Source organism: Pelophylax lessonae, assembly GCF_965119305.1.
Source record: "Pelophylax lessonae genome assembly, chromosome: 5".
NCBI classification, from domain to species: Eukaryota; Metazoa; Chordata; class Amphibia; order Anura; family Ranidae; genus Pelophylax; species Pelophylax lessonae.
Window position 1 is genome coordinate 174285467 of NC_138772.1, and position 23197 is coordinate 174308663.

The 23197-nt window shown below is 42.4% G+C and overlaps 1 protein-coding gene across 1 annotated transcript in view; it reads right to left on the reverse strand.

Moving 5' to 3' along the window:
* The window catches only part of CPNE4 (copine 4), a 609887-nt gene that overhangs the window by 403492 nt on the left and 183198 nt on the right, over positions 1 to 23197 (reverse strand). Inside the window, exon 2 of the mRNA XM_082258376.1 lies at positions 1053 to 1246. Coding sequence (XP_082114502.1) covers positions 1053 to 1223 — 171 coding nt within the window. The 5' untranslated portion in view covers positions 1224 to 1246. The remainder of the gene's footprint in view (positions 1 to 1052; positions 1247 to 23197) is intronic.

A 23197-nucleotide genomic window follows, 5' to 3' on the forward strand; every position in this document is an offset into this window, starting at 1 on the left:
AATAAACGTAGAAACCAATATAAATGATTGCAGATCAAAAATAGATGCACAGATAAACAGATACTGTAAATGCACAGGCAGGTAAATGGCCAGATAGGGATAATAATAGATTATATATATATATATATATATATATATATATATATATATATATATATATATATATATATATATATATATATATATATATATATATAAATGTATATATATATATATATATATATATATATATATATATATATATATAAATGTAAAAATGAACCAACAAGTAAAACTCATTTGCTTATGTATTAGAATTAGAAATAAGAAGTGGAACCTAGAACTGTTGGACCTCACAAGAAAGGTGCTGTGATAGTTTACAAATGAATGCGCTGCCTATAATGTTGATTCTCACACATGAGTAGTGTGTCAAGCCTGTACATACAGTTATAGAATACCCACACATTAGTAGTATGTTAAGCATATACGTACAGCAATTTAAATTTGTGTAGATCCCAGAAATCCTTTGCCAGTGTATTGTTAGTATCTATTCTAGAAAGGTCAAGAAACAAAAAAAGAGGGGGAGCGGGACTTTATAGGTGTTAAATCCCCCCGTCAGGTATAACTGAATCACAACTATATATATAAAAATATTATTTTATTAGATATAGATTTAAAAAGCTCCAATCAACGGAGACATACTAGCTCATTATGCCTTTGTCTTTACAGGTTTTATTTTTTCTAATTTTTTGTATGTAGGTTTACTTCCTCTTTAACTTGGCTTTAGGTTTCTTTTTCTACAAACAGAAATGCTGATGGGGCAAAGGTAAAATCTGCAGCTAGTCCTGGGGATCCTAGGAGAATCCAAATGATCTTTCTGAACACTGTGTGATAAGGATGGTGCAGAATTTTGGCATTTTTCATCAGTCGTGTCCTCCACTGCAATATATTCATCTTAGTTCTATCTTTTTCACTAGGGCCTGAAAGTTATACTTCTAAATCAAACTATCACTTTTTAATAAGTAAACATGGACAACAGGGGATGAATTTGAGAATATGCTCTTTGGCCTTACCTCAAACCACTGTCCATGTGACTGCATTTTCAAGATGACACAAGGATCCGGCTTGGAAAGCGCATCTCTGTCTGATATTCCCTTGCAAGAAACTCTTAGTTCCACCTTCGTGAGACATGGGCTATTGAAAATTCCAAGGGTATTGGCTGCTGATTCATAAATGTTGCTCATCTTCACACAGTAATATATTACACCTAAGTGAAAAAAATACATATTATTAAAATCCTAGTTCCAGTACATACATTTGTATGTTCAACACAGGCTTTTTCAAATTTACCTCTGAATCTCACTCATCTAGCAGAAAAAGCAGATTGATCCAAACATGATTTTTGAACCACCTGTGTAACACAATATTAATGAGATTTTGTGCTTCAAATCAACCCCATTAAGTTTAATATGACCGAAATAGCTAAAAAATGGCCACCTTTACATGTCCCATGAGGGTGCAATAGAAAAACAACGTCCCAACAGGATGTCAATCGAAAAAACCATCAAAAGTGTATTGGAGATTTATAATCTTTGCTTCAATTGATAGACTTTTACCTTTGTGCTCGTCGTTGTCCGGCTAAATGGATGGAGGGAGGGAAGGGAACTGAGGGTGGGTTCCTGCAGCAGTGGAGGAGCAAGCCAGGGACACCTGCATGGATAAGAGTGGCCAGGTTGCCTGGGAATGATGGTCGTTCCACGGGGGAAGCTGCGCCAGTTGCCTAGAAGTGATGTAACAACTGGCGGAAGTGGTTGGTGCCGGGCCTCGAAACGTGGGCAGAGATTCCCCAGTCCCTTTCTCTGCAACCTTCAGTAAACATAGTTTACTATGCTTTTAGTTAAGAATGAAAACAGGAGTGATTGGTACAGATCACTCACTGTGTTCATTCAGAAAAGGTCGGTTAATGACATTTTTACCAGTCCCTTCCTCGCTCCTGAGAGGAGAAGAGGGAAGCTGGCAGCACTGCAGGGAGGAGACGGGAAGCAGGGGGAATCGGCACTGCATGGGGTGAATAGTGTGTGCCCAGGCATACCCAGCCCACCCTGTGCACACATCTATGTGTTAGAAACTGACTGAAACTGACTTTAGAGTGTTTTTTGATCTTTGAGGAGCTTTGATGTATGCAACTAGGGAAGTCGGGTATGACTTGCTTTAACATTCCAACTACTTGCTGGCAAAATGTAAAACATTTTATTATACACCACTTAAGGACCGGGGCCTATTTCTGACACTTGTTGTTTACAATTTAAAATCAGTTTTTTTTTTTGCTAGAAAATTACTTAGAACCCCAAAACATTATATTTTTTTTAGCAGAGATCCTAGAGTATAAAATGGCGGTTGTTGCAATATTTTTTATCACACCGTATTTGAGCAGCAGTCTTACAAACGCAATTTTTTGGAAAAAATACACTTTTTATAATTAGAAAAAAAGAAAACAGTAAAGTTAGTCCAATTTTTTTCTATAATATATGTGACAGATAATGTTACGCCCAGTATATAGATACCCAACATATCATGCTTCAAAATTGCGCACGCTCGTGGAATGGCGACAAACATTGGTACTTAAAAATCTCCATAGGTGACACTTTTCCACAGGTTACCAGTTTAGAGTTACAGAGGAGCTCTATGACTCAAATGATTGCTCTCGCTCTACTGATCGCGGTGATACCGCACATGTGTGATTTGAACACCGTTTACATTTGTGGGTGCGACTTGCATATGCGTTCAGTTCTGCACACGAGTTAACGGGGATGGGGCGCTTTAATTTTTAATTTTTTTTTATTTTCCTATTTATTTTAGAAATTTTATTTTTCATGTATTTTTTATTTTTACACTGTCCTTTAAAAAAAAAAGTTTTTGATCCCTTTTATTCCTGTTACAAGGAATATAAACATCCCTTGTAATAAAAATAAGCATGACAGGACCTCTTTAACCATTTGAGCCCCGGCAGATGTTACCCCCTTCCTGACCAGGGCCTATTTTGCGATTCAGCACTGTGTGACTTTAACGGACAATTGCGCAGTCGTGCGACGATGTACCTAAACGAATTTGACGTCCTTTTTTTCCCATAAACAGAGCTTTCTTTTGGTGGTATTTGATCACCTGTGCGATTTTTTGATCATGCGCTATAAAAAAAAAAAAGAGCGTCAATTTTGCAAAAATAACAATATTTTTCACATTTTTTTTATATGAAATTCCCCCCAAAAAATGTAAAAATCTAAATTTTTTAACATTTTAGGCAAATTTGTTTTATGCTACATATGTTTGGTAAAAAAAATCGCAAAAAGCGTATTTTGATTGGTTTGCGCAAAAGTTATTGCGTTTACTAAGGGAAAGATTTTTGTCATTTTTGTTGTTTTTTATTTAACGAGTAATGGCGGCGATCTGCGATTTTTTTTGCGGGACTGCGACATTGCGGCGGACAGATCGGACCCTTGACTGACATTTTTGACACTTTTGGGGCTACCAGTGACATTACTGCAGTAATCAGTGCTATACATATGCACTGTTACTGTAAAAATGACACTGGCAGTGAAGGAGTTAACTTTATTGGAGAGGGAGGGATTAAGTGTGTCTTAAGTGTGTCCCTAGGGGCGTGTTTCTAACTGTGATTGGCTGTGGCTACTAGTGTAAGAACAGAGATCAATGGTCCTACATAGCAGAACCGTTTGATCTCCATTCTTACACAGGGAAGAATGACAGGTGGCTTTGTTTACATTAGCCACCTGCCTTTCTTCCGGTGTAACGGAAGATCGCGAGTGCCCGGCGGACATCGGGTCCTCCGGGCACACACGCGGGGGGGGGGGTCCGTGACCGCGCGGGAGCGTGCCTCCGGCGGCGCGCGGGAGCTCCCTAGACCCTCACAGGCTAGCGACGTAGCCCTACGTCCCTTTGCCTGTGAGGGGCTGACTGCCAACGTAAATCGTCGTGCGGCGGTCGGCAAGCGGTTAATGTAAGATCTGGGGTCAAAAAGACCTCAGATCTCACATCTACAAATATTTTTTTTTTCATGATGAAAAAAAATAGGTTCTTTTAAGACATTGCTAGGAAGTGATGTATGATGTCGCTCCGGTCCTCCAAGGCCATATTCGAGTGAGGGCCATCTTACCCTCACTCGACTTCCTGCCTGAGAGGAGAGTGGACCGGATCATTTTCCCTACTACTGACGGCTCCAGTAAGCGCGGAAAATGACCGGGAAGCTGAGGGGGGGGGGGTGCTCCTTTCCTGCCACCCATTAAGGTGATCCCGCGGTTAATCCGCTGCTGGGACCACCCTTATGTTATAGCGGACCGCGCGCCATTTAAAATAATACTGCTATCAGATACCATAATCCCGTTATTTAAAGTTCAAGTACCGATGTAAATACACGGTGGGTGGTCCTTAAGTGGTTAAGCAAAGGGGGAGAAGCAATGCAAACTTTTTAGCCTTGTAACCAAATGCACACCCAAGATTTAAGATTTAATTGTACAGACACAGTCTAAAATATGGAAATCATCATTCCCCTGTTTCAGGAAAGTACATCACCAAGGACCCTTTCATGTAATATTACTTCATAGACACCATAGTGTCTACATCATGAACATACATGAATTACTATATATGTTTAATAATGTTAAATAATCAAGTCTGTACTATAAACTTGTGTTTCTAAATGCAGAGATGACCACTGGAGAACATATAAATGATTTGCATTTCAGGACCTAACCCCCTTTTCATTTGTTATGGAAGACCTGTGAACACTTCTGTTTTAATAAAATAATGCCGTAATTAAAGTTATGTTACTGGAACCGCATGCTGGTTATAAAGGGAAAAAATAACACCTGGTGTTGCCACAGCAATTGAAGAAAAGACTTTAATCTTCTGCTTGCTAGTAGGGTATAAAAGCATTTTTCAGACGGTCGAGGACTCGGTTATATTCAGCTGAGCACAAGCCTGACTTATATTTAAGTTATCCTGTGAATTGCCTGTATCCAGCTTCCTCACAGATAAGAGATGTAAACAAGTAATTTCACACTCTGTTACAGAGCAGGATTCATATTAAATCTTGATAGCTGTGTATTTTCACTTGGTCAATGTTCCTTCCCCTCCTAGTTTTCTTCTCAAAGTTCTGCAGTGATCACTATCTTTTTGACATGTTATTATACGCCATGTTATTTTTTTTAGCAAAATATATATATTTTTTTTTGCAAAGAATAGTGTGTATTAAAAAAAAGTGAACGGTTAGTCTTAAAGAAGATAATGACCTCACATGAACTGAAAAAAGCTACACGTGAAGAGAAATCCCAGCCTATCTAAAGAGAAGGAGCTATTATTTAGAAATTAGGACATGTTGACATCACTATGTGCGGCTATTTACCATGTGGTCTGCATTTGTTGCAACAATAGGCCAGTGATTATGATATCCTTGTGCCCAATAGTATAAAAATAGTATAAATTCCGTGCTAAGATATCTAAGGAATATAAAGGCTGCTGCCTACCTCAAATACCCCAAGGGGGTATAACAATATGAAAAAGGAAAGGTAAATGGCGCTGCCTACACATAAAGTGTCATATGTGCAAAGAAAAAACCTTATATACAAACATATATAGTAGCATAACATGTCAAATTGCTCAAATGTGATTCTAGCCGATCCAGCCTTGGCTGACTTGGCCGGATCCTCGTCCCCGGCCCGCCCCTGGGTCAGGACCCCCCTCCATCTTAGGTTACAGCCGGGTGCTGTTTGCCGTCAGCAGCTGGTGTGCGATAGCTGGGACGTGTGGTGGAGATAGGTGTGCTCCGGACGTCAGCAGGTACGATTCCCTCCCCTTCTCTTCCCCACTGCCCCCCCTCTCTGTTCTTTCCCTTTTCTGCTATTCCTTCTCTTTCTCCCTTTGCTTCACTCTCTGACTGTATAATGCCAAGTGCATGTGTTGTGTGTGCCCTGCGACAGGCATGCTGCCGGCGCCTTGTCTGTTGACCCTCTGGGTCATGGGCGCCCTGGCTGGTACATGTATTAGGTGCTATGGAGCACCGTGTACCGGGCCCCCCCTCCCCGCCGCCCGGCTTGGGTGGTGGGCTGATCTGTGGGATTGTCCTCTGCTGGGATGCTTGCCCGGTCTGTTGGAGGCTTTTTTTGGCCCCCCTCTCTCTGGGCATACCCCGCCAGAGGCCCCCGCTGGGGTGCTGTTTTTTTTTTTCCTTTGTCCGCTTGGCAGCCTGAGCGCTCGAATTTTTGTGTTTACCGCTGGCGCCCGGTGGCATGCCTCCTGCCTTGGGCTATAAACCACATGTCCTTGTTGTTCAACAATGTTTATATACGGAGCAGCTGCACTTTTGGGTGCTTGCGGTTGTCTGTTCTTCACCTACGACACCCGTTATCTTGACTGTTGGTTAATTCGTTGTTTCTCTTATGCTTTTTCTCCTTTTTTGTAATGTGTGTTTTTGTCATACGTTGAAAATAAAGATTGTTTAAAAAAAATTGCTCAAATGTGACCATACAAATATTGAATAAATAAAAATAAAGTGCAAAGTACAAATAGGTACAAAAAACCTACATGTAATACCTAATAAATGCAATTATTACAATGCTAAAAATATTATTATAACAAATCATGAATTGATATCATCATCAAAGGATATATAGGAATAAAAATAGATAAAAATTAATTGTATCATCATTATTTACTATATGTTAACTAGGTTCATAACCTTTGTCTATTTATGTGGGTCGGCACCAGAGCGGCTGGGGGAGTCCAACTTTACATTGTTGGCTATTTAACTGTGAAGCCTGTAGGGGTACCTCCATTTGGTAAATGCGGTGCAATAGGAGGAGCACGACTGCACTTGCTTGCACAGAGTGATTTCCACACCATCAAAATTACGAACTATTTTTTGCACTAGTTTTTGCACTTTGCACAATATTGGGAATATTGGATGATACAATTATTTTTATCTATTTTTATTCCTATTTATCCTTTGATGATGATATCAATTCATGATTTGTTATAATAATATTTTTTGTAATAATTGCATTTATTAGGTATTACAATTAGGTTTTATTGTACCTATTTGCACTTTGCACAATATTTTTATTTATTCAATATTTGTATGGTCACATTTGAGCAATTTGTCACTTTATTCACGTTGTGCTACTGTATATTTTTGTATATAAGGTTTTTTTTTTTGCTCATATGACACTTTTATCTGTAGGCAGCACCATTGGGGTATTTGAGGTAGGCAGCAGCTTTTATATTCCTTAGATATCTTAGCACGGAGTTTATACTATTTTTCAATACCTATACATACCTATACCAGCCTTTTTCTGTGGAACCCTAGGATTGCTCCTCAGGTTGTTAGGAGTTCCTTGAGCAAATCAATCTCCTGCTTACATTGACCAATACAAGGGGGCACTTTTACACTGTGGGGTTAATTTACTGAGACTGGAGAGTGTAAAATCTGGTGCAGCTGTGCATGGTAGCCAATCAGCTTCTAACTTCAGTTTGATCAGTTAGCCTTTGACATAAAAAAAAAAAAAAAACAGTTGAAGCTGATTGGCTTCTATGCAGAGCTGCGCCCAAGTTTGCACTCGCTAGATTTAGTTCTAGTTTTCAAACCCTTAACGTTGGCAGATACCACAATTTTTACTGTTGTTTTATTTTCTGTCATTATTAAGCCTCATACACACTACTATTTTTTTTTTTATGGGTTGTAGGAAAAAAAAACTGACAGCTCAGGTTGGAGCCGTTGTACTAACAATCTGATGTTAGTACAGCAATCTCCTCTGCTGTGCTATTGTGTTCTGACAGGGAGACGAACGTTCAGCAGACGTTTTTAAAACATGGCCCTTTGGCAGAAGCCAACCAGCTTCTGTTGGACCGGCTGCCATACACATGGTGTGCACTAGGCTTTGGTCATAGGAGGAGACGGGTGATGTAATTTAAGGTCACGGCCAGGACGGAAGAATGTATGTGTAGATGCGCTCTGGAGTAGGGATGATCGAACGGTTCAGGTCGACCATCGGTTCGACCCGAACATTGACTGTTCGGAATTCGGCAACCAGAACCGACCAAAATGCAATGGGACAGGAAATGGGCTTTAAAAGCCCGTGATTGGACCAGAACCATCAGTAAAAGCCAATTGAGGGGGCAGGAGAATGCTAGGAATGTGATTGGAGTGACTAGGGGGTCCAGAGGCCAATCATTAGTGAATACGCCCCCCCATATATAAGATAGCCCCGCCAAATTCCTAGCATTGTAATACAGGGACGTGGAAGAGAGTGGAAGCAGTTCTGTTACTTCTGCTTCAAAGTGTCATTTAGCAATTATTAGTGTGAGGAAAGGGATATCTAGTGTAGTTAGGGTACTATTTTCCACTATAGTTAGATTTAATAATCTAGTTTCTGTAGGGAAAGTGTTAAGTGTAAGGGGACCGTAGTGTAGTGTAGGGTTAACTGACTCTGACTGCTATGGCAGGGTGACAAAACTCTTCCATTTCAGGGTGACCGCTATAGAGAAAAGATCGTTTGTATTAGAACACTTATAGAACCGTGATATGGCTTCGCCCCTGTCACCCTGCTTTTTGCTGCAGGCGTTTATAGGGCTTTTTTGAGGACATGTTTGGAGTCAGGCATGACATCTGAACTTCTGTGTAGGGGTATATATACACACACACATGTATGTATATATACACATATATAGGTGTGAAAGTAGCATAACCCTATGCTTGCGCTAATGAAATAATTAACAGGCCTATGGCTCCGCTCCTATCACACCTATATATGTGTATGTGTATAAATACATATAAGTGTGTGTGTATATATACCCCTATACAGAAGTTCAGATGTTTTGCCTGCCTCCAAAGACCCCAAAAAAATGCCCCAAAAAAAACGCCTGCTGCAAAAACACACCTGGGCGTTTTTGTAGCTGGCGTTTTTTTTGGGCGTCTTTGGAGGCAGAAATAACATCAGAACTTCTGTGTAGGGGTATATATACACACACACATGTATGTATATATACACATACACATATATAGGTGTGAAAGTAGCAGAACCCTATGCTTGCGCTAATGAAATAATTAACAGGCATATGGCTCCGCTCCTATCACACCTATATATGTGTATGTGTATAAATACATATACGTGTGTGTGTATATATACCCCTATACAGAAAATGCCCCAAAAAAAACGCCTGCTGCAAAAAAACACCTGGGCGTTTTTGTAGCTGGGGGTTTTTGGGCATTTTTTGGGCGTCTTTGGAGGCAGGCATAACATCAGAAATTCTGTGTAGGGGTATATATACACACACACATGTATGTATATATACACATACACATATATAGGTGTGAAAGTAGCAGAACCCTATGCCATCAGTGCCGCCTATCAGTGCCCAACAGTGCCCATCAGTGCCACCTATCAGTGCCCATCAGTGCCACCTATTAGTGCCCATCAGTGCCACCTATCAGTGCTCATCAATGCTGCCTATCAGTGCCCAGCAGTGCCGCCTATCAGTGCCCACCAATGTTGCATATCAGTGCTACCTATCAGTGCCACATATCAGTGCCCATCAGTGCTGCAAGTGCCTATCAGTGCTGCCTATCAGTGCCGCATATTAGTGCCACCCTATCAGTGCCTCTTCATCAGTGCCTGTAAGTGCGGTCTCATCAGTGCTCATCAGTGCAGGAAAAAACATATCATTGATTTTTTGATACAATACACATATGGATATAATTAGTTTTATTTTAGTTTAGGTAAAGCACCACATCAAAATTGTTATCATGTAATTTAAAGTTATTACTAAAAATGTTGTTGTACGGATGTTTATGTCTGACCAGGGTGTCAAATATGCAAATACGTATGTCATATTTATTTGTTTTATACAGTATCTCACAAAAGTGAGTACACCCCTCACATTTTTGTAAATATTTCATTATACCTTTTCATGTGATAACACTGAAGAAATGACACTTTGCTACAATGTAAAGTAGTGAGTGTACAGCTTGTATAACAGTGTACATTTGCTGTCCCCTCAAAATAACGCAACACACAGCCTTTAATGTCTAAACCGCTGACAACAAAAGTGAGTACACCCCTAAGTGAAAATATCCAAATTGGGTCCAATTAGCCATTTTCCCTCCCTGGTGTCATGTGACCCGTTAGTGTTACAAGGTCTCAGGTGTGAATGGGGAGAAGGTGTGTTAAATTTGGTTTTATCGCTCTCACTCTCTCAAACTGGTCACTGGAAGTTCAACATAGCACCTCATGGCAAAGAACTCTCTAAGGATCTGAAAAACAAATTGTTGCTGTACATAAAGATGGCCTAGGCTATAAGAAGATTGCCAAGACCCTGAAACTGAGTATGGCCAAAACCATGCAGCGGTTTAACAGGACAGGTTCCACTCAGAACAGGCCTCACCATGGTTGACCAAAGAAGTTGAGTGCACATGCTCAGTGTCATATCCAGAGGTTGTCTTTGGGAAATAGACATATGAGTGCTGCCAGCATTGCTGCAGAGGTTGAAGGGGTGGGGGGTCAGTCTGTCAGTGCTCAGACCACACTGCATCAAATTGGTCTGCATGGCTGTCATCCCAGAAGGAAGCCTCTTCTAAAGATGAAGCAAAAGAAGGCCCGCAAACAGTTTGCTGAAGACAAGGAAACTAAGGACATGGACTACTCGAACCCTGTCTTGGGGTCTGATGAGCCCAAGAAAAACTTATTTGGTTCAGATGCTGTCAAGCGTGTGGCGGCAACCAGGTGAGGAGTACAAAGACAAGTGTGTCTTGCCTACAGTCAAGCATGGTGGTGAGAGTGTCATGTTTTGGGGCTACATGAGTGCTGCCGGCACTGGGGAGCTACAGTTCATTGAGGGAACCATGAATGCCAACATGTACTGTGACAGACTGAAGCAGAGCCTGATCCCCTATCTTCGGAGGCTGGGCCTCAGGGTAGCATTCCAACATGATAATGACCCCAAACACACGTCCAATGTGACCACTGCCTTGCTAAAGAAGCTGAGGGTAAAGGTGATGGACTGGCCAGATATGTCTCCAGACCTAAACCCTATTGAGCATCTGTAGGGCATCCTCAAATGGAAGGTGGCGAAGCGAGCGCAAGGTCTCTAACATCCACCAGCTATGTGATGTCTCCATGGAGGACTGGAAGAAGCTCTGGTGAACTCCATGCCAAAGAGGGTTAAGGCAGTACTTAAAAAAAAAAGGTGGCCACAAAAAATATTGACACTTTGGGCACAATTTGAACATTTTCACTTAGAGGTGTAGTCACTTTTGTTGCCAGTGGTTGTCATGAATATGTAATGTCTACAAGCTTCTCACCTAACATCTTATTCCATATATTTTCCATGACTTCTGTACTGTCACAGTATACTCTATATAAGTTTATTAAACCTGATGCTCAAAACAAGGATTTACAGGTCTGATAGAGGACAGGGCATTTCCATCACACATTAAATTAAGTAAAGTTTATTCTTTATTTGAGGCAACTCTATCGCTCCTGGAGAAAAAGCAGCTGCCAGGTAAATATGTGCACAAACCTAGAGGTGCTTGAATATAGCGGCAGCAACCTGAAAGCCCTCTTACGCACACGTGTAAACACTGAGTACGGTACAGTCTGACAAAGGAGGGTCCACTCTCTATTAACATTCAATTTTACTTGAACCCCTGACAAAATATTGACATTTCTGAAAGATCTGGCAGCCTATAAGAATTTAGCTAGACACTACAGACAGTAGATTAAATATCAGGATTGGAAAATAGTTGTCTGTAGCGTAGGCCTCCAACCAGCCAGAAATCTACGTTCTGGAAATTTGGCTCTGTGTGCGTACTGTCCTAAACATTTGTACCAATAGGTGCCCCTTCCAGCGCCATCCAGCCACAGCAGCTTTCAGTCTCTCATATAATTTGAAAGGCTGCCTACAGTGGGACTGGATGGGACACCTGTGTTCTGAGCCCGCAGCTAAATGCTCAGTGTGCATGGGGGCTTAAACTGTGTAAGAAGGGGGTCTTTTAATGCTGAATAGCAAAATCCATGAGATGTCTAAAATGCCATTTTACAACTCCTCTGACTCTAATAAACACTGGAAGGCAATATTAACATGACAGCTGTGAAGAAATATTAATGTTGCCTGTTAGCAGCTAAGCAATAAAGCGCCTAAATAAAATGGCACAGCAAAAACCTTGCTTGTATGGAAGCAACAAAAAAGATGTATCTGAGAAATATCTGTGAAGAGGCAATGTATTTAGACAGAAGGCTAAGAGGTCATAGAACAAAGTGGCAACAGTGTAATTGGAAATATACCGAAGCTGACAATCCTAAAGGCCTCATTATCATACAACCAGCTGGTTCAATTACAAGGGCATGTGAGAGAACTGTACTGAGGAGAAATTAAGAGATCTGACACATGACAGACGGGTGCTCAAGGCTATATGTGAATCACTGCAATGCAAGGCTTGGAATCGCTCACTACGTATACGCAGAACAGATTCAAGCTGCTGGCAAAGCCAAAATATATCCATATAGTACACACTTCACTAAAGGCCCTTACAGAATTTTGCCTTCATTTGGTCTGTAAATAATAACAGATGTATCCTTGTGAATTAATTGCATTTGCAGTGTTATAGTTAAGCAAAGTTGACAACAAGATAAGTAAAGCATGTGTATTCCATAATTAACCAGAAGTAATGATGGTAAAAGTATGATCAGTGTAAGCAAACACACTTCAGGCCCATAATTGTCCCCCATCTGGAGCGAATGTCCCTCTATTGGAACCAAATGCTGCAATTCCCTCTGTTGTGCCTCTTTTTGGTCTAATTTATAGACTACTGATAATGTACTGTTTATAGTGCATTTTCAGTCAAAACTGTTGTGCTGTTGACATGTTACCAGACAAAGAGTAAAGAGAACTCTTTAATGGCCACACACAGAAATAAAATGCTTTTCTGTAAAAAAGAATAAATAGAATCCCTGTCAGATTTGTATCTCTGCCTCTGTCCTCATTGCAAATTTTTCATTACTGCCTGTCTGGTGAAATTGTTGTCAGCAAGATAGGAAAATCTCTATAAAGTAAGTCTCTCTAAAGGGGCCAAAGATAGCAGTAAAAACTTTGACAGGTGTTTTATACCTTCCTTACTCAATGCAAAGCTAGAGAAAATGTTGGGCTTGACAGGACAAAATCCGGAACATAACCTAAAAGCAAGAGATCGAGAGGAGGGGGAAGTTTGGGACTTTGAGTGAGGCGCACGATGGTATATGTTGTGCGCCTCCATCCCGGTTCAATAGGCATAAAGGAAGTTCGGGACTTTGAGTGAGAGACATGATAACAGGGAAAAAGATGTCTCATTTATTGAACATGCATACAGATAAAAAACATAACATAATAAATGTATATGTATTGCATCAACAGGGTAGGAAGGTAAATAAATAATCCCAATTCCAGTGTCCATAAAAACCAACATAGCAAAATTTCCAAAACAGATAAATAGAGTATAGTCATAAACATCAATGGACTGCAATGGTCAACAGTATTGAAGTAATTGATAGTGATCACAACATCATAGTAACTAAACGCGTTTCGTGGACCAAGTATGCCACTTCATCAGGAGTAGATGTCTGATCTATAAAAAAAGTATGTGTAAGGAAAATGGCAAATAAGGACAAATGAAAACTGGAGGGAAAGGGAAGAAGAGACGTTCCGCTCTCCATCCTCAGCGTATTTTAGACGGCCGGTGTGACGGTTTGCCTACTGGGTTCGCCGTCATCAGTATGCACTGGCATTACGCTGGGACCACAGTGCGGCGTCATAATCGACGTACACGGAAGACACACGTGGTTGTAGTGTGGGCTTTATTTCCGGTATGTTTTCCTTGGCTTCCACTTCTCGGTTTTTCTTTCCACATTTGCCACTTCTGGCCACTGGTTTCTTTTTCACATTTTTGTCCCTGCACACCATTATACCCTCCTCTTGGGTTTTCTAACACTTTGTAGCCTTATCACCATGTGGCTTACTTCTGATATTCTGGGTGTACAGTTCCTTACATCTTGTACTTCACCTCTCCTGTACTCCTCTATGTGTCACACCCACCACTTCATGGTATTTCCTTCATTCTTACATTGGTAGCAACACCATGTTATCCTTATTATATAGACATGTATGTACTTTTGGCATACATATTTATCACATATATATTTTTTACATTTTGACAGATACCCTCTGCTCTGCTGCCATATGTACTACTCCTACACCATGTACTCCAGCCCACACTCCTCATGTGTGTGGCGTGTTTGGCCCTTTTTGGTTGCCCTGTGTGCCCTCAGCTCCCGTGGGGGACTATCTGAGCTTTGCCTCATTCCCTAAGCCAGCAACTATTTTTAAAGCAATGTAAGTCCTGGGGATTTGGGGACTTTGTCTCTTCTTCCCTCTCCCTCCAGTTTTCATTTGTCCTCATTTGCCATTTTCCTTACACATACTTTTTTTTTATAGATCAGACATCTACTCCTGATGAAGTGGCATACTTGGTCCATGCGTCGAGTTACTATGATGTTGTGATCACTATCAATTACTTCAATACTGTTGACCATTGCAGTCCATTGATGTTTATGACTATACTCTATTTATCTGTTTTGGAAATTTTGCTATGTTGTTTTTTATGGACTCTGAAATTGGGATTATTTACCTACCTTCTTACCCTGTTGATGCAATACATATACATTTATTATGTTATGTTTTTTATCTGTATGCATGTTCAATAAATGAGACATCTTTTTCCCTGTTATCCTTGTCATGTCTCTCACTCAAAGTCCCGAACTTTCTTTATGACCATAACTTAAAAGCAGAACATAACCTCCTACACAAGCTTTTGGTCTATGTGTTGAGATCGCTACTTCTATAATAAAAATATCAGCTTTTTTTTTTGGGGGGGGGGGGCTTTGCTGTATTGTTTTTTGTTTTTTGTCCCCATTCAATGCTGCCATTTCAATCTAAACCCCTATCACATCAAAGGAGGCTGCAGGAGCCCATTCACAAAAAAGCTGAGGGGCTGAGATACTGCTCCTTCAAGGAAGAGGTAGGCAACTGAAGAGGACCAAGATGGCAATGAGCGACACAGGCACAGACACCTAAATAACAGATCTCTGCAAGACAATGCTGGATGCTCTGAACAATTGAGTGTATATTTTGAAATTTCCCTATGATAAAAGGTAAGGGGGTGATGGGGAGGATGTATGAGGGAGTTAGGTTCCTCTTTAACTACCAAAGTGTTATACTACACCTAACATTTTATTCAAACTTTAAATCATTTGCATTAGGTACTTTAAAAAGCCAGTATAAAAAAAAAAAAGTGGTGGAAAAAAAAACATTTGGATTACAAAATAATTTTTGCATAATAACTCTTCATGGGATGCATAACTGGAGGTGTGGCAGGGGTGTGTGGTCTTCCCATAAACTTTACACTAAAGATGTCACCATTTCTCATCCTTTGAAGTTGGGAGACTTTTGCTTTTGCTCTCAGGCCGGGTTTACACTGCTCCGACAAGGAAGTCAAACAACTTCCAATCTGACTTTGCCCTACAACTTCATGTCTGACTTACATGTGACTTCAATAAATGGGATCCGTTTTTGAGCCATCCATACCAGGCCCTTTGAGTCTGGTATGAATCCCAAGACCAAAACCAAACCCTTCGGTCTGGTATAGATTTTAAGGGTAACCCTAGCCAAAATTAGAAAAAAGGCGTGGGGTCCCCCCCAAAATCTGTACCAGACCCTTGTCCGAGCATGAAGCCCAGAAGGTAAGGAAAGGGGGGGCAAGCGAGCACCCCCCTTCTGGACCATACCAGTCCACATGCCCTCAACATGGGTGGAAGCTTTGTGGCAGGGGGGCCATGTTGATGGGGGACAAGGCCTCTTCCCAACAACCCTGGGTGGCGGTTGTGGGGGCCTGCAGGCAGGGGGGTAATCAGAATCTGGAAGCCCCTTTTAACAAGAGCCCCCCTGATCCCTGACCCCCTCTATGTGAATGAGTATGGGGTACATTGTACCCCTACTCATGCACCCAAAAAAAGCTTTAATAATAAATAAATACAGTACAAAGGTTTTTGACAAAGTCCGTAGCTCTATGTCTTTCTTCTCTGGTACTTCTACCTCCACTGATGTTTTCTCCCTATGCTTGCTCCCGCAGTTATGTCAGCTCCGTTCTCTGCCAGTTTTTATATAGTCATGGAGCTTGGCCATCTGGTGACGACATCTAAAGACCATGCCCCCTTGTGACATCACTGCCCAGGGCACGGTGGAACGGTGACATCCCACTGGGGCCGGGTCTCTGGATGACCTCACCGGATGGTCACGCCCCATGGCTATATAAAAACCAGTAGAGAACAGAGCTGGCACAACTGCGGGAGCTAGCACTGGGAAAAGACAAGGGAGAAGAACCAGAGAAAGAAGACATCAGCAGCTGAGGGAGAATAACCGGAGAAGAAAGACATCAGCAGCGGAGGGAGAAGAACCGGAGGGGGAAGAATAACCAGAGGGAGAAGACATTACTAGAGAAAGAAGACAAGGAGCTACAACGGGGGACATTCTTCATTTTTATTAAAGAACTTGTTAAAGAGGGCTTCCAGATTCTGAAAAGCCCTACCCACAGACTCCAACAACCACCGCTCAGGGTTGTCGGGAAGAGGCCCTTGTCCCTATCATGTCGACAAGATTGTTTTGGGTGGGGGGCCCCCATGGTAAGGGTATGAGTCCTAGTATGTTTCGGAGGGGGAGGGGTGCTTGCTTGTCCCTCTCCTTTCCTGACCTACCAGAGGGGCATTGCATACTAGAACATTATGAGAGTCTTACCTTAAAACAAAGCCTTCCAGCGGCGCGCTGTCACTGCAGGGAGGGCTTCCATCTTCACATAGTCCTCCTTCCAGGTTCCCGGCCTCTTGCTACACGAGTGGCTGGGGGCGTGATGACATCGCTCTCATGCATGTGGGTAGGAGCCGCAGTTTACGGCACTGCTCTGAAGGTCTGGCATGATATGCCGGACCTTCAGAGTGCATGCACCTGTGACATCACTGGCTGCATGCACTCTGAATATCTCCTAAACAGTGCAAGTTTAGGAGATACAGTATTCACAGTACCTACAGGTAAGCCTTATTAAGTGGTAAAACTGAGTTTACTACCACTTTAAGGCTGGAACACATGGGCCAAATATCGGCCAGTATTGGCCGGTTCAACAGTAACCGCCCAACATTCAGTCCCTGTACAGCAGCCTGTCTGAAAGAAGCCAGTCTAACGTCTGACTTTAATCAAAGGTCATGCTGGAAAACCAACATTCAATTAGCGCTTGTGGTCAATGGCTGTGAGGACTGATCAATGTGTTTTGGTTAGGGTGGGAGGGGTTGGTGGCCAGTCCCCCTTGTCAGAACACAATAGCTAAGCAGGGGAGATCGATTTACTAACATCGCTTGTATTAATACAGCGATCTGTCAGTTCTTTTTTCGTTCAGGCCCCTGTGAACCGGGTGGACGTGGATGCGAAGGGATGACTCCCTCTGATATGCTCCCAATATTATCACTGATGGGACTCTTATGATGGTGCTAGTAGCTGCATATTGTTACCCTACAATCTCTGGTTATCTCTATAGAGGACTTACTATCCACGAATATATCCCCACTCTCAACTAGACCCTGGACTCTGTGCTCCTTGACAGGCCCCTGAGGAAGCACATAAGCGCAAAACATGTTGAGCCTGGAGCCTAAAATGTGTTAACAGACGTCAAACTAAGGACATAACCGACTACTCAAAACCACTGCCTGATAACATCTTTCATATGAAAGTACCTTACCTTGAATAGCGCTATCAAGGAGAGTTATCATTCTTACTGTCCTATGTTACACTAGCGGTAGTTGGTATTTGTCTGTACTATGCTGTTACACACTATTCGCATAAATCTGTGAAAATACTATGTATATGCTGATTGCATATCATGCATTCTAGGGTGTTCCCACTTATGTTTTTAATATTAGCATTTTTGTAATAAAAATGATTGATTTTACAAGATGATTTTTTCTATTTCTATGTGCCACTAAAGTCCATACATACACATATTTTTTAGACTATTCAAAACGGACGAGGCACGCTTTTTACATGGATTGATGTCTCTGGTGCCGCCCCAGTATGAAATTACCAATTTGTGTTATGGTACAGGAGATGTTAGAGGCTGTGCGTACATGGTACAGGAGATGTCAGAGGCTGTGCCGACATGGTACAGGAGATGGTCAGAGGCTGTGCGGACATGGTACAGGAGATGTCAGAGGCTGTGCGGACATAGTACAGGAAATGTCAGAGACTGTGCGGACATAGTACAGGAGAAAAAATCCCCACTAATTCTGTTCTGGGGACAACCCAAAATTTAGAATTCTCACTCTTGGTGATAATGGTAAATAGGACACATAGAGAGGGTGAATCTCCCTAACGGGGGCACAGAAAGCAATAAGGTTTTGCCTTCAGTTATACTTTTGGGATTCGGCTACTGGTTGAAACAGCTGGTTTCAATTACATGAGAACATCTCTAAATTGATGTAATTGGTGTAAATCTTGGTGTCATTTTGAGTTAAATATACATATTTATAAGGTGGACAAAGAAATAAAGCGGGACAAAGAAATTTGCCTGTTTGGCTACAACAATAATTCCTTTCCTTGAAGGGTTAAAAAGAGACAAATCTTCCTCTGACGTGCATTTGATCCAAGTTATCTCTCTCTGCAGTTTGCTAGCTTGTTTCCGTCAGAACGTGTCCTGTTCTCAGGTGCTGACACATTTACCCTGTGGTAACATCTGCAGACAGCTCAATTCTAGCAAGATGGTAGCTGATTACTTACAGAGCAGAGATGCTGACAGTCCACAGCCGCTCATTCAGTCTCTCTCAGTCTTCACTCGTCTTCAGTCTCAGTGTGACCTCAGGCTCACCTGCGATCATGCTGGTGCTGGCGCGTCTGTGTGGGAGGGATCAGCGTCGGCGCGTGACAGTCTCAACCAGTCAGTTGATCCACCGCCGCGCCCGCCGGATGTGACGTCATGCTGCTCACAGCGGCTGACGTAGAAAGAGTATATTGGACCGTCACTCTGGAGTGCAGCTAGGGCTGGGGCTGCAGCGGCTATCATCACAGCAGCCCCAATGCTTAAAGCGGCCGGCCCCAAAGCGGCCCCAGGGCCAGCGGCGCACTGGGAAATTTCCCGGTATCCTGGTAGGCCAGTCCGGCCCTGTGCACTTCCTTTTTCAGGATCACAACAGTTACTCAGTTGCAGCACTATCCTTGACTGAGGGACCTGCAGAATGCAGAGGCTCCGGTTATCTATAAAACATTAAACACTTGACCCCTCTCCCCTTCCAAAATGACCAGACGGCACATTTTTTTTGGAGTCGAATGGCCTTAGCCGCCTTTTTATTACAAACCATTAAATACAACATTCACAAGAAAACAAGTTTAATGCATATAATACAGTCAATGCATACCAAATAAACCAACCTAAGCTTATGCCCGGTCCAAGGTCTTTGAAGGTCTATATACTCAGGATTAACCTGCCACCCAATCAAAAGCCCCAGCCACAACTACACCGACTCAGGAACAGTTACCTACGTCCGTACTACTAGATAAATAATACCCCAATGTTATCACCGTATTGTTAGGAAGGGACAATCATACCTCCGATGGCCCCAACCCACAATTTTCCACAATCATTTAATCATAACCATAATGTGTGTAAAAAATTTGCGCTATGGTGTACCTGCCCAGCTGCAGCCTACCTCATATATAATCCCAACAAGGGGATATAGGTAAAATGGGAAAAAGAGAGGTAATTGGTGCTGCCTAGTACAAGAGGGAGTAAACTGGTGAAAATCACAAATAACAATATTCAAATCAAGTGACTATAACATATTAAAGTGCTTGCTTGTACCAAGTGCAAAATATGCATATAAATGTAAATGACAATAGCAATGTAAAAAGTATATAAAACTCGACTAAAGAGAAAAGGATCTCAATAAAGTGACAAAGTGTAAAAAGTGACATCAGTGCAAAAATAAATAATATAAAAAATAAATATTTAGCACCCTCCAAGGTAGTTGCTAGGTAAATTGTAGTGGGGCCTTGCCTGCTTAACAGCAGGGCCATATTGTTCAGCTAGGCTGGCCTGTGCTCCCAGGTGTGACTGTTGTGCTGGGGAGTCTCCCCACTGTATCCCAATGAGGGCTCTCATTGGGAAGTGGAGGAAACCTGGCCAATAGCACACCAGGGCTTGTATCCATCCTAGAAGGGCAGATTCTGCCACACAGCATTCTGGGAGGGGGTATAAGTTTGTGGTGCGCGTATGTCAGATTGTCTTTGGCGGGAAGCAGAGTCCCAGGAGGTAGGTGACAGCTGTCTCTCCTCCTGTCAGGAAGAATTGGGTGTCCCAGGCGGCTGGCCTGAGTGGACACAGGGCTGAGTTGAGCTGCAGTGAGGATCCAGGTGTGCTGTGGACCAGCGAAGCGTTGGGGTCAAGTTTCAGGAAAGCATTTTGTGTTGTACTGTGAGTACTGCAAACTGCCCCTGGAGGTCTGTCTAGCAGAGGGGACCACTCCGGAGAAGGTCAGAGGGATCCAGGAGCTAGCTAGCCGGTGCAGAAATTATAGTAAAGGGGGTGCCAGCGGTTGGGCCCTGAAGTGTAAAGTGTTAAGTGTTGCAGCAGCATTGCAAGTAGCTACCTCAGTTAGTGAAGACTACAGGGAGCAGTGTAAAGGACTTTTGAGCTGTGAGGATGTGGCAAAAGTCAAGTTTTAGTTCAAAGACCGCAAGTCAGTTTTACAAGCACCAGCAAGTGGTGGTCGGCCTTCAGCCGGCACCAAGACAGAGCTAGGCGGCATTTTTCTCAGGTGTCCCAACTTTGTACCTAGTTGAGCCAGAGGAGTATCCCACTCATTCCCTTCTCCCGTCCAAGTTCATACAATAAAATTAAAAACCAAAGATGCCGGACTGTTCATTGTCTCAGATCTCACACTTGGGCAACAAGCTTAAATGTGCTGTTGGTGGTAATGGTAACCATGGCAGACCCACATCAGGCCCAATGCCTGGAAATACTGCTACAAATACAAAAAATAAAAACGAGTCCACATAAATAAATAATAAGTTCCAAAATCAATCTTCAGTGGTAATTTGGGACCGTGAAAACACTCATGCTCCCCCTGTCTCCTAGGACCGCACTCACCAGATGAACAGACCCCTACATGGGTAACGAGCACCAATGATAATAGAGATGGCTCTTGTATTTATGCCCAATAGTATATACACCACGTTGCTGGTAGATGGGAAGTCTTATCTCAATGACCACGGATATATGGAAATAATGATATCTTCATAGTGTAATAACGTATAAAAAGGATTTATTGTAACAATCAATATGCTCACAAACAGTAAAGTAAAAAAAGTACAGCAAAGCCGAGTCGTTTCGGGTACAATACAATACTTCCAGAACGCCGATCGTTCCAAAGACCGGAAGTTAGTGCAAGTGACGAAGTAATGCTCTGCGCGTTTCGTCTGTGATGTCATCGTGAGCAGCGCACGGCGTTCCGGAAGAAAAAAAAAAAAACATGAGACAAGTGGTTTTTAACTTTGTACATGTGAATGTGAACTTGTCATCAATGCAAATCATGTAAGCCTTTTCATACAACGGTACAAATTTAGCTATATTTGAATAATGTTGATATGTATGTACTGATTTTCAAAACTATATTCTAGAGGATTAGTGCATCAGTTATGCCCATGAAGAAGAAGCTCATGTAGCTTTGAAATGCGTTTGGCCACCATGACGCTAACATACACACGTACTTTGCTTGCATTGTTGCTATGCGATTTCTTTTTGACTTGTAACTCGCTTCCTTGTACATATATGTTTCTACATGGTTTTTATCAGAATGTTTCAATAAATTTATATTTTATAAAAAATATATATATATACAGTATTTTTAGTATACTTCATGAAGTGCCTTTAAAGTCCCAAACCCTTAGGGGAAACCTTTGTTTAGCTGGATGTAAATGAGATGACTGCAAGTTATCTGCCATAGGAGGAACAACCAGCAACTGGCAGGGTATCAGAAAAACCCTACGAGAAACCCACCTGCAACACACAAGCTGCCTCCCTGTTAGAATAACACTTTAGGAAAGGCGCCATCTTTTCTACCCTCACTGGCATCTTTCCTGCATCGTCTCCTTTTCCTTTCTCAGAGCAGATGGACAGTGCATAAGACCCTCCACACCCTGAACAGTTATGACGGAAACAGCAAACTTGCAAGATCAGGCATTGAATTTCCAAAATAACCCCCTGCGATTTGTGGCCGGTTGTGAAGAGGCTGATGCACCCCTGGCTCCACCCTAAAAGTGAGGACCCGAACTTCATGGAGACTACATCAGTTCCATCCAAAGACTTATGTTTTTGTGGTCCCACTGTATAGAAGACTGGACTGCCTTGAGCTGACAAAATTGCTTGATATAGCAAAACCAAGAAGCACCACCATAAACTGGCTGGGCTTCGCCGATAGTGTCCAGATAATGAAAAAAAAAAGCGGGGAGCAATTTTCAGGAGTCTTTTCTCCAATGACACTAGCTCAAACTGCATACGCCTACAACCAGCTTGAGAACGTATGGGGAATCACCAGGGAAAGCAGGTGTGCGCTTGGCTGGTGGGGTCGGAGAGTCCCTTGAGGGGCTTCCAGAACAGCACCAAACCCGAGATGTCGACACAGGACTGGAGCACTCAGAAGGCCTAGACCTCCTAGCATGTGGGTGACTAGAAGAGGGCCCAGGAGAGACCTGCCTGGGCTCCTGCAATAAGTATGATAGTTTGTCTTGTAGCCACCCAGGGCCTTTGGTCACAACTGCAGCCCTAACCTGGGACAGCATGTTGTCCAAGTTACCCATCTTTTATTCTTCCTACAGGTGAAGTCCAGGAAAGCAGAAGAAAACTGTCTGATGCTGTGATGAGCTCCGACTGAGCTCTGACACGATCCCCCCTCCTCTCTACCCACTACAGGACACACCCTCTGCCTTGAACTCTTCAATCTAGTAAGCAGAATGCATCATTCTAAATCACCCCACTAATACTCCCCCTCTTCTGCAGGCCCCAGTCATGCTGGCCCTTCTCCTAGTTTTACAA